This window comes from Grampus griseus (genome assembly GCF_964374135.1).
Source record: "Grampus griseus genome assembly, chromosome: 3".
NCBI lineage: Eukaryota > Metazoa > Chordata > Mammalia > Artiodactyla > Delphinidae > Grampus > Grampus griseus.
Genome location: NC_139019.1, coordinates 165191749 through 165204559, shown reverse-complemented (window position 1 = coordinate 165204559; position 12811 = coordinate 165191749). Strand labels below are relative to the sequence as shown.

Sequence of the window (12811 nt, the reverse complement as noted above, 5' to 3'; positions counted from 1 at the left end):
GGTGGAGAGAAGGGTTGGGATTTGGGTGTGTTTGTGGACATAGGGGACAGAGCTTTTAAATGGCCCTTGGCAGGACCATGTCTGTCCAGCAGGTCCCCAAGGAGCCTGGCCTGGGGTGGGAACTGGGGAAGTTCTGAAGCGGAGTCAGTAGTTATGTGAAAGGTGTGAATATAGCGCAGCCCCGGGTGTGAGCTCAGTGCTCCCTAAATGTGGGTCCGGCTGCTGGTTAACTGCAGCCCCGCGGGCTTCTTGAGTCTGGTTTGCCCGCCCTGGGTGCTGGTGGACGAGCGTGTCATGGGCACGCGCCATAACCGCACGCTTCTGCAGGCCGAGGACGAGGAAGGGTACCGCAAGCTCATCGACCAGAAGAAGGACAAGCGCCTGGCCTACCTCCTGCAGCAGACGGACGAGTACGTGGCTAACCTCACGGAGCTGGTGCGGCAGCACAAGGCCGCCCAGGTCGCCAAGGAGAAGAAGAAGAAGAAGAAAAAGAAGGTGCGCCCCTCGGTGGGACTGGAGCGGCTGTGTGCGCGTGTGACTCGGCCTCCCCGGTCGGGGGGTGACTGTCTCTCTCTTTCCTTCCAGAAGGCAGAAAACGCTGAAGGACAGACACCTGCAATCGGACCTGATGGCGAGGTGAGGAACCAGGGGTTTCTTCTGTGGAATGCCAGCCCAGCCCCAGAGGTTAGGTCTATTTCATCCTTAAAAAAATTTTTTTTTCCCTTTGGAATTGTAAAAGTATATGACAATGGTAAAAATCCACATAGGTCCCCTGCCACACTCCACCCTTCCTCGCTCCCACTGCCCAGAGAGAATATTGTTTACTACTGGGTACGTTTCCTTCCAGAGCTTTTTCTACGCACGTGCTGTTATTTATTTCTCAGTTTTCCCTTTAAAGTTTCAGGCTCACAGGAGAGGTGTAAGAACAGTGCAGAGAGTTCCTGCGTACTCTTCACCCAGATTCCCACTTTTCATGTGTCATTATTTTTTCTTAAACCATTCGAGGGTCAGATGCACACGTGAGGGCTTTTTACCCCTCTGTGTGTTTCAGTGTGTACATCCTAAAAGCAAGGCTGTTCTTTTCCACAACTGTACAGTGATCAAAACCAGGAAATGAACATTGACGCAATACCGTGATCTAATTCACAGCCCTTGTTAAGGTTTCACAATTGACCCTCCAGTGTCCTTCACAGCAACAGAAAACCCTGAAATGACGCCGGGTCCTTCTCTGTGCGTCATATCAGGAGTGTGTGGCGTAGATTTCTTCCCCCACTGGTGATATTGACCTTTTGGTGGCTGCCAAGGTGTCTCCAGCTGTAAAGATTAAGTACCTTGTGCAGAGATACTCAGACATGTAAAGATAACGTGATTCCTCAAACTTTCATCGGCTGTTTCATCATCTGTTGTCTTTGCCTGTATCAGTTTTTGCCATAATGGTTACAAAATGGTGATGTTTTTTCCCTCGTCTTTTCTTCTGCATTTATTAGTTGACTTTCTGCAGGAAGGAAAAGCCTTCCCTTCTTTTTTATTTGGCTTGTTCATAGTTTGGCAACCCTTGGTACTAACTCATGGATTCTTATTTAGTTTAATGGATTTACTTAGTTTAATCCTGCACTATTATTATGTATTTTGATGCTCAAATTGTTCCATTTTGGACCAGTAGGAACCCCTTCACATTGGCTCCTGCCTGCTTTTGATGTGTCCCCATCGTTCTTTTAGGGGTTTCTGACTTCCTTGCACACGAAAATGGCCCAGGCTCATCTTCTGCTTTCTCTGCCCGAGTCCTGGACTCGGTCATTTCTCCAAGGAGCCCTGATTCCTTTAATCAGAGAAGAATATTTGGAAACCATGATCTAGATGTGTTCGTTGCTACTGAGTTGTCATTGCTTCTGGGCCCTCTCAGTGGGCAGATCTAGGAAACAGATGTGTGTATGCTCACACATCCACCTTGCTAGTTATATATATTAACTAGTTATTGTAGTATTAAAAATACTGAGGTCACACTGATACTTCCAATTCTAATCCAGTACCACGGGGTTCTTTTTCTCCTTCTCCCTGTCCACGTTATAATAGCCCAAAACCTGACCCCCGTCTGCCACGAGATAGGCCCTCATTTCCTCAGTCCTAGACTGTGCAGGAAGTACATTCAGAATGGCTAACATGTACCCCTCTGCAAAAGAAACCTCGTAGCTAGGGGCTTCCCTGGTGGCACAGTGGTTAAGAATCCGCCTGCCAGTGCAGGGGACACGGGTTCGAGCCCTGGTCCGGGAAGATCCCACATGCTGCGGAGCAACTAAGCCTGTACACCACAACTACTGAGCCTGCGCTCTAGAGCCCTTGAGCCACAACTGCTGAGGCTACATGCCACAGCTACTGAAGCTCGTGCACCTAGAGCCCATGCTCCACAACAAGAGAAGCCACTATAGTGAGAAGCCCGCGCACCACAACGAGGAGTAGCCCCTGCTCCCCGCAACTAGAGAAGGCATGCATGCAGCAACGAAGACCCAATGCAGCCAAAAATAAATAAATTAAATAAATAAATTTATAAAAAAATAAAAAGAAAGAAACCTCCTAGCTAGAGGTCAGTGTTTGTCTGAAGTTGAAAGTACATGCTCCAGATACTGCATTCAGAAGATTAGTTCTCCCCTTGTGCCCCCGTTAGTGAGGCTCCCCCCAACGCTTGTTGGTTTTATTTATTTACTCCTCATTTCTTTATTTAGGATGTGAAATACTAGCCTGGTTCCAAAAGTCAGAACCGTGCAGTGAGGCCCACTCAGAGAGGGGTTGCTGTCCCCACACACGAGTCTTTGAGTCTTTTCCATGGCACTCTTGTCCGCCTCCTCTCGGTTAACACACTAGTGTGAAAGAAGGCTGCATAGTGAGGTGTGAATGCAAGGTGTGGCCTTTACCACCTCCTCCAACCCCTCCTCAGTCCCCTTTCCCAGAGAGAAACCTGAGTAACCTTCGGTGTGTTTGCTCTGGGACCTTTTCCGTACCTGTGTCTCCAGGTGGTTTTCTTTTCCCCGCCTGGTATTGTATCTGAGTCTTTCCAAGTTAGCTCATGTACACTTACTTACCTGACTCTTTCTAATACCACCGTATTAGAGAGGTGGCTAGTGCTTGCTTCTCTGACTTATAAATGTAATACTTCTAGGAAGAAAATGATAATAACATGAAACGTAAATGTAATGATAACATGAAAAGTAGAAGCCCCCATGGTGCCTGTTCTCTCACAAGCATGCATGTTGATCCTTGGTTGATGTCTCTCTCTCTATCTTTCCAGAAACCTTTGTGCTTATATTCTCTTTGTTTTGTTTTGGGACCATTTGGGTCAGTCTACACATAGCAAGACTTTTCCTGTGTAGCAGGTATCTTGGACCACTTTCCATATCAAGCAATTAGTTCTTTCATTTTATTGTATTGATGTACTAGGATCTCTTTCATCGTGCAGATTGATAGCTATCTAAGTTGCTTCCCATCTGTAGCTGTTAGATCCTGCACTGAACAGCTCTGATGGACCACCATATGTCCCCTCCTCTATGGGTGGCTATTTCCATTGTTTCCTTTCTTTCTATCCCACATGTTGTTGTAATGAGCCCCCTTGCTCTCTTAGCTGGGCTGCCATAACAAAACACCATGGCCTGTGTGGCTTTTTTTTTTTTTTTTTTAACCACATGGCACATGGGATCTTAATTCCCCGACTGGGGATTGAACCCGCACCCCCTGCAGTGGAAGCACAGAGTCTTAACCACTGGACCTCCAGGGAAGTCCCTTTTGTTGTTTTAGTTCTTGTTTTTGTTTTTGTTTTGGTAGCCTGCATGGCTTAAACGGCAGAAATATACGTTCTTATAGTTCTGGAGGCTGGAAATTGGAGATCAAGGAGCAGCAAGGTTGGTTCCTGATGAGTACTCTCTTCCCGGCTTGTAGACTGCTGCCTTCTGGCTGTGTCCTCACATGGGAGGAGAGAGAGCAAGCTCTGGTGTTTCTTCTTATAGGGGCACTAATGCCATCCTGAGGGCCCCACCCATATGACCTAATTTAACCCTAATTACCCACCAAGGGCCCCATCTCCAAATACAGTGACATTGGAGAGCTGGGGCTTGGGCATATGAATTTTGGAGGGGACACAGTCCAGTCCGTAGCAGATGGCACGCTTTTTCCTGTTGGCCTGATTCCCAGAAATGAATGACTATAGTGATTAACTCAAATAATATTCTTATTTCGCATGATTTTATTTGAAACGTTAAGTTGAATTTTTTAAGAGAAATGTGGCCTGGCATTTTAGTACAGTGCTAAGCCTTCACACGGCCATTTGTGGCTTTCAAGGGGGAAGTCACATCACAGGAAAGCGTGACTCGGGGAATTCTGTTGGGGAATCACTGCAGCTGCTCATCCTGTTTAGTAACGGGAACCATCACTTGATGATGGCTGCTGATTGTCCTTGTTCTCACCCAGTGGTTCGCAGCCTTGGCTGAACGTCAGAATCAGCTGGGGAGCTTTTGAAAACCAGAGAGGCCCAAGCCTCACCCCAGAGCAGTTCTGTCAGGATTCTGGGTGTGGGGACATCCCGGCATCAGCACCATAACCGCTCTCAGGAAGGACTCGGGTGAAAGTCACTGATTGAGGCAGCCTGCAGAGCTCATTCGTGGGGCGTGGGGTTTCTGTTCCGCTTCATGGTGGGCCACTTTAAGGGTGAGATTTTAACCTGCATGGAGACTAATCTCTGCTGTGGGTCAGTGTTGATGGAGGGAGGCGTGGGAGGTATAAGTTCCTGGTAGATGCAAACAAAGGTTTCCATCCTCATCCTCGTCCTGAAGGTTTTCACCAGGAAATGTGAAGGAGCTGAGGCAGGGGAAAACTTCATCCCAAGTTGATACCTCAGGAAATTGAGGAATTCCGTATTTGTTGCTACAAGGAAGTTTTATTTTTCAAATATTCTAGTTAGCTGTTTAACAGAAAAGAATGAGGACCCTTGTTGCAGTCTACAAATACAATATAAATTGAATAACTCAAGGACCAGAAAAATGGGAATAGTGTAGTCACTTGGGTAAAAAAGGAAGGAGTACGTAAGTCCATGTTCCTTATGTGTGGAATTGATCTGGGAGAACACACGAGAAAATGATGCTGGTGGGCGCCTGTGAAGAGAAACTGTTGGGCAGGGGGATAGGGAGGGAGAGTACACACTCTATACTCTTGAATTTGAACTATATGTTACCTATTTGAAAATTAAAACGTGGATATCAGTTCCTTCCAAGAAACAACTGTCGTCAATGGGTTATATATATATTTTTTTACTGAATGGTTAATGTGCAGCTAACCCATCTCCACAACCACTGGTCACATTAGTGTGCTGTTTTCTGGACGTGGAGTTGGGAGGGCACTTCTCCAGTTGGCCATGGTTAGTGGGGCACCGAAGGTATAGACGCTACAGAACCTCAAGTCACACGTGTGACTTTTTCAGCCTCTGGATGAGACCAGCCAAATGAGCGACCTTCCGGTGAAAGTGATCCACGTGGAGAGTGGGAAGATCCTCACGGGCACAGACGCACCCAAAGCAGGGCAGCTGGAGGCCTGGCTGGAAATGAACCCGGGGTGAGTGGGGCTTCGTGTTCCAGAGGCAGCCAGGATCCTGAGTCAACAGTCGGCCTCATTCCAGGGGAGCTGGCAGCTGGGGGTGATCCTGCTTACATTTGGAAACAGGCCAATTTGCTAAGGAAAGTGAATCATGCTGGTTCTGGGGAGATTTATATTAAAATGCTGATTTTTTTTTATTTTTATTTATTTTTTTTTTTTTAGGTATGAAGTAGCTCCGAGATCTGATAGTGAAGAGAGTGGCTCAGAAGAAGAGGAGGAGGTAAGAGTTCATTTCCTGGCTGTCGAGGCCCACAGTGCTGTGTGGTGTGGCCTCTACCCACAGCAGGCACAGTGATCCTCTCCCGCTCCAGCCAGGCATCAAATGGGGCAGGAGATCGGCACACGGGCAGGGGGTGAGGCTGAAAGTTGGTGCTTTAGAGCTGCGCTGTCCAGTACCGTAGCCTCTAGCCACACATGACTGTTTCCACTTTCACTTAATCAAGTAAAATGTAAATGTCCTCACTCATATGTCCTCAGTCGTACGGGCCACATTTCAGGTGCCCAAACAGCTCTCCCCTCCAGAAAATGTTGGTATGAAGTAGTGAGCATGAAATCATATACATGTTGGCCCCTTGTAATCTATTCTTTGGCAATGTTACAGATGGTCGCATTTATTGTGTATGTTCTCTAAATCATTTAATTATTCCACGTTATGGTGATTTTTGGATGTTTGCTGGTTGACAAAGCTCTGATGAGAGCCTTGTTCCTCTGTCTGTCCTGGGTGGCCTCCTCGGGAAGGGTGACTCAGAGGGAGCCCGGGAATGCAGTGTCCGAAAGCAGGGCTTGTTTTCCACAGTTCGCATCCAGAAGGGTGCTGTCCTGACTCCCCCTTCAGCTGGGGTAAGAGTGTCTTACAAGGCTGTTAAAAAGCTTTGGCCACCTCCATAAGATTTTAAAAAGGGAATTTTAATGGGCAGATATTTGCTTATTGAGGTTGAACATTTTTTCAGGTGTTACTATTTAGATTTCTTCTGTGAATGGTTTGCTTCATTTGCCCATTTCTAATCAGTTGTGTTTTTTTACTGGATTTTTAAGTGTTCTTTATGTATTTACCCCAGCCTGAAATCAGCTTGGTGTTCACCTATATCTTTCTTTTGGTTTGTCCTCTTACCTCTTCAGGTCATCTGGAATTTATTTTGTGTAGGGCTTGAGATGGCGCCCTTTTTCCCCCTTCCCAGTAGTAGCGTTAAGCCAGTTGGTATACTGTTAGTCCATCCCTTCCCCATTGATCTGTGATATTTAAAAAAAGCTAATATTAAAGACACACTGGTGTCTTTTTAGGGTCACATGTTCAGTTTCTTTTTCTTTTTTCTTTTATAATTTATGTTTCTGGTTTTTATTTTATTTAATATTTTTTTAAATTGAGGTATAGTTGATGTACTGTTCAGGTTCTTTTAAAGTTCTAATAATTCTTAGACCAGTAACATTTTGTTGTAATTTTTTAAACAGCTTTATGGAGATATAATTTACATATGTAAAATGCACCCACAGTAAGAGTACAATTCAGTGATTTTTTAGTGAATTTATAGAGTTGTGCAATCATTACTCTATACCAGCTTTAGAACGTTTCTGTCACCCCAAATGACATCTCACCCATTTACAGTTTGTTCTTGCTAACTCCTCCAGCCCCAGGAAACCACTGGTCTGCTCTGTCTCTATAGATTTGCCATTTCCGGAATTTCACATAAATGGAATTATACAACATGTAGTACCTTGTGTCTGGCTTATTTTATGTGGCATGTTTTTGATTTTCATCCATGTTGTCTGTACACCAAAAGTTTGTTTTACATCGCTAATTATTAGAGAAATGCAAATCAAAGCTACAATGAGGTACCACCTCACACCGGTCAGAATGGCCATCATTAAAAAGTCTACAAATAACAAATGCTGGAGAGAGTGTGGAGAGAAGGGTACCCTCCTATGCTGCTGGTGGGAATGTAAACTGGTACAGCCACTGTAGAGAATAGTATGGAATTTCTTCAAAAAACTAAAAATAGAGCTGCCATATGATCCAGCAATCCCACTCCTGGGCATTTATCTGGACAAAACTATAATTCAGAAAGATACATGCACCCCTCTGTTCATAACAGCACTATTTAGCAGCAAGGTCCTACACTTAGGAAACTATATTTAATATCCTGTAATAAACCATAATGGAAAAGCAAAAAAAAAGAAAATATTCTATGCTTTGAAGGTGTAGATTTAACCCTTATATGCATAATTCCAAATATATCAAACTCAACTTATCAAAATTTTTGATTAGATATGTACATTTTACTCTAAGTAATTTCTATCTCAGTTAAAAAATATTTTAAAAATAAGTGGAGAAACCATTAATAAAAGTTAAGGTCTTAAAAAAGAAATTTGTTTTATTCCTGAGTCATGTTCCATTGTATAGATATACCACACTTTGTTTATCCATACACCAATGGGTGGGCATTTGTGTTTTTTTCCATTTTCTGCTATTATGAATAACATTGCTGTGAACGTTCACATACATGTCCTTGTGTGGACATACGTTTTCATTCCTCTTGGGTAGATACTTAGGAGTGGCATTGCTGGGTCATATGGTAAGTTTATGTTTAACTTTTTAAGGAATTGACAAACTGTTGCCTGAAGTAGTTGTACCTTTTCACAGGTTCCAGTTTCTCCATATCCTTGTCAACGCGTGGCGTTATCTGTTCTTTACATTATATAGCCATCCTTGTGGGTGTGTAGTGGTATCTTGTGGTTTTACTTTGCATTTTCCTAGTAAATAATGATGTTGAGCATCTTTTCAAATGTTTATGCACCATTCAAATATCTTCTTTGGCGAAAATCTATTGAAATCTTTTGCCCATTTTTAATTCGGTTGTTTGTTATCTCATCAGTGAGTCCTAAGAATTCTTTATATATTCTTGATATGTGTCCCTGTTCAGATATGTAGCTTGCAGACATCTTCTCCCAGTCTGTTTGCTTTTCTTTTCCCTCAGTGATGTCTTTTGAAATGCAGAAATATTTCATTTTGATGAAATCCATTTATCGGTTTTTTCTTATATGAATTGTGCCTTTGGTGTTGTATCTAAGAGCTGTTTGAAGTCACAAAGGTTTTTCTCTTATGTTTTCTTTTAGAAGTTTTATATTTAAGCTCTCACATTTAGGGTCATAATTGAGTTGATTTCTGTGTATGGTTTGAGGTACAGGTCTAAGTTTGTTTTTTGTGGGGTTTTTTTGCTATGGATAACCTTCTTACCCAGCACCAGTTGATGAACAGACTGTTCTTTCTCCCATGAATAGTCTTGGTAACTTTGTGGGAAATCAGTTGACCATAAAATTAAGGGTTTGTTTCTGATGCTCAGTGTTTTCCTGTTGATTAGTATGTCTGTGTTTGTGCCACTACCACACTGTCTTGTATTACAAGTTTTGAAATCAGGTAGTATTATTTGCTTGTTTGCTCTATTGGCTATTCTAGGTACTTTGCATTCCCATATACACTTTAGGATCAACTCATCAGTTACTACAAAAAGGCTTGCTGGGATTTTTATTGAGATTGTGTTGAATATAGAGATCAGTTTTGGGAGAATCACGTCCTAACAATATTTAGTTTTCCAGTCCATGAACGTGAGATGTCTCTCTATTTATTTTGATCATCTTTAATTTCTCTTAGCAATGATTTGTAGTTTTCAGAGTATAGGTTTTGCTTTTTTTGTTGTTAAATTTATTCTTAAATATTTTATTCCTTTTCTGCTACTATGAATAGAATTGTTTCCTTGATTTTATTTTTCGATGTGTTGTTGCTATTACGTGGAAATACAATTTTATATGTATATTTTTAAAATGTTAATCTCGTGTTCTGTGCACTTGCTGAACTCATATTGGTAATTCCAATAGGGTTTTTTGTTTGTTTGTTTGATTCCTTAGGATTTTCACATGCAGGATTATGTCATTCATAAATAACCATAATTCTTCAATACTTCTTCCTTTCCCCTCTGTGTGCCTTTAATCTTTAATTTCCTTCTCTTGCCTTATTGCACTGGCTAGATCCTCCAGTACAGTGTTGAATAGAAGTGTCTAGAGCAGATATCCTTAGTTTGTTTTCGATCTTAAGGGTTATGCAGTTAGTCTGTCACTATTGTTTGGTGTTAGCTGTAGATTTTTCATGGATGCCCTTTATCAGGTTGAGTAAATCCTCTTCTGTTCCTAGTTTATTGAGAGTTTTTAGCACGTGTGAGCTAGATTTTATCTCATACTTTTTCTATTAAGTTGATCTTTGATTTTTTAAAAATTTATTTATTAATTTTTATTTTTGGCTGTGTTTGGTCTTCGTTGCTGCGTGCAGTCTTTCTCTAGTTGCAGTGAGTGGGGGCTACTCTTCGTTGTGGTGCGCAGGCTTCTCATTGCGGTGGCTTCTCTTGTTGCAGAGCACAGGCTCTAGGGGCGTGGGCTTCAGTAGTTGTGGCACGTGGCCTCAGTAGTTGTGGCTCAAGGGCTTAGTTGCTCCCCGGCGTGTGGGATCTTCCCTGACTAGGGCTTGTACCCGTGTCCCCTGCACTGGCAGGCGGATTCTTAACCACTGCTCCAACAGGGAAGTCCCTGATTTTTTTTTTAATTTAAATTAATCTTTAAAATTTAATTAATTAATTTATTGGCTGCATTGGGTCTTCATTGCTGCATGGGGGCTTTCTCCAGTTGCAGTGAGCAGGGGCTTTCTCTAGTTGTGGCAAGTGGAGGTACTCTTCGTTGCAGTGCACGGGCCTCTCATTGCACTGGTCTCTCTTGTGGTGGAGCACGGAATTTAGGCACGTGGGCTTCAGCAGTTGTGGCACGTGGGCTCAGCAGTTGTGGCTCACAGGCTCAGTAGTCATGGCGCACGGGCCTAACTGCTCTGCGGCATGTGGGATCATCCTGGACCAGGGCTGCAATCTGTGTCCCCTGCATTGGCAGGTGGATTCTTAACCACTGCGCCACCAGGGAAGTACAAATTCTTACTATATTTTTAAAGTTATTTTCTTTATAGTTGCTCCAGGGATTATGATATGCATCTTAATTTATGATGATATGCTTCAGGTTAATACTAACTACATTCTGGTAAAATATGGAAATTTTGTTCTAGCTTATTAGCTCCATTTGTTCTTCTTCCTTTGTGCTGTTATTGTCACATATGTTACATCTATATATGTTATAAACCCAACAATACAGTCTTCTAATTAATACCTGATATAATCTTATGACTTAGTCTAAAGAAGTTGGAAAAGAAGAAATAAGGGAAAATATATTTATAGAGTCTTTTATATTGATACATGCATTTACCATTTCTGATGTTTTTTATTTCTCCTTATGGATTCAATTTACTATCACCTATCATTTCCTTTCAGCTTGAAAGACTTCTTTTTTAAACCATTTTTTAAAATCAAAGTATAATTTACAATGTTGTGTTAGTTTCAGGTGTACAGCAAAGCAGTTCAGTTAGACGTGTGTGTGTGTATGTGTATTCTTTTTCAGATTCTTTTCCATTACAGGTTATTGCAAGATATTGAATATATTGAAAGATTTCTTTTACCATTTATTATAAGGCATGTATGCTAGCAACAGATTCTCTCAGCCTTTGTTTTTCTGGGAATGTATTTCTTTAGCTTTCATTTTCAAAGATAGTGTAGCTGGACATAGAATTCTTTGTTGACAGTCTTTTTCCTTTTGAATATGTCATTCCTCTACTTTCTGGTCTCCTGTTTCAGATGAAAGTCTAGCTACTAATTATATGGATGCTCCTTTGTACATGATGGTTCATTTTCTCTTTCTTGCTTCCAAGATTTTCTCTTTGCCTTTGGGTTTTAGAAGTTTGTGAACTCTCTCTTTGTGTTTATTCTCGTTAGTGTTTGTTCAGATTCTTGGCTTGGTAGAGTCATGTTTTTCATCAAATTTGGGAAGTTTATCATTTCTGTCTTCTATTGAGACTCTGTATTTGTTGATACATTCTACTTAAAGATGGTTTCCTTTATTTCTTTGAACATATTTACAATAGCTTTGAACACATATATAGTAATAGCTGCTTGTATGATTGTATGCTAAGTCCAACATCTAGGAACAGAGACAGGCTCAACCGACTGTCTTTTCCCCTGAGTTCGTATCACATTCTCCTCCTTTTTGTTTGTCTTGTAATGAATGTTTAGTGGAAGGCTATTTTAACCACTCTGGATTCTGACTTCCACCCCTGTGCGTTCTTTTTGGTGTTTTTGTTTGTTTAGTAAATTATCTAGGCTGAATCTGTGGAATGTTTTCCCAGGGTGTGTGCTGCCTTTGGTGTCTCTGCTCAGTTTATTGTTTTTGTTTTTTTCTCATTTTTAGTTTTAATCCTGGCTCTCTAGGAGTGGGTTGTGTTTCTTCATAACTTAGTAGTCTTCCAGTGATTGGGGAGAGTTTGTACTCAAACACCTTGAGCCAGTAAGGCTTCTTTCTCCAGCCAGTGGATCAGTGTGTGTAGAAGAACACATTCCAAGTTTGGGCCATTTTCAAGCCCGCCCTGGCTTTTACTTTCTGCTGGGCCCTTTCTCCCTTTCTCGTTTCCTCTGTGCATGTGCACAGCCCTCAGCCAGTAATATGCTTTCCCCACCCATGGCTGAGGTCCTCACCTCCACTGACAGTGCTGCTGGCCTGGGCATCGTCCACTGCTACAAAATGACTAAGTCCCCATCAGCCTCAGCTGCCAGGCCTCGTGGCTTGCCCACCCTGGGAGAACTTGCACATCAGAACTGGGAGCTGAGGGTAGGAGAGATGAAAGCACCCCCAAGTAAGAACTCCACAAACTCCCACTCTTCTTGCCCAAGGCTCGGCAGTTTTCTCAGTGTTAATGCTTCTCAGACTCCTAGGGCTCTGAAATGGTTGCCTGTGCTACTTTTGTCCAGCTTTAAAGCCACTTTTTTTTTTTTTAAATATAAGTCAGACCTCAGGCAGGGCTGTCAAGCAGCCCCACCTTTCTCCCCACCTACTCCCCAGGAGGACTAGGGGAATTCTTTTTTTTAAAATAAATTTATTTATTTATTTATTTTTGGCCGCGTTGGGTCTTCATTGCTGCACGTGGGTTTTCTCTAGTTGCGGCGAGCGGGGGCTACTCTTTGTTGCAGAGCACAGGCTCTACGTGCGCAGGCTTCAGTAGTTGTGGCGCACGGGCTTAGTTGCTCCGTGGCACGTGGGATCTTCC

The 12811-nt window shown here is 42.6% G+C and overlaps 1 protein-coding gene across 8 annotated transcripts in view; it reads left to right on the top strand.

The window, feature by feature from the left end:
• Window positions 1-12811, top strand: part of SMARCA4 (SWI/SNF related BAF chromatin remodeling complex subunit ATPase 4) — an 87268-nt gene that overhangs the window by 25651 nt on the left and 48806 nt on the right. For all 8 annotated transcript variants that reach the window (XM_082650744.1, XM_082650745.1, XM_082650750.1 and 5 more), the window contains 4 exons: window positions 328-495; window positions 586-636; window positions 5462-5592; window positions 5797-5854. In XM_082650744.1, the coding sequence (XP_082506870.1) occupies window positions 328-495; window positions 586-636; window positions 5462-5592; window positions 5797-5854 (408 nt within the window). The remainder of the gene's footprint in view (window positions 1-327; window positions 496-585; window positions 637-5461; window positions 5593-5796; window positions 5855-12811) is intronic.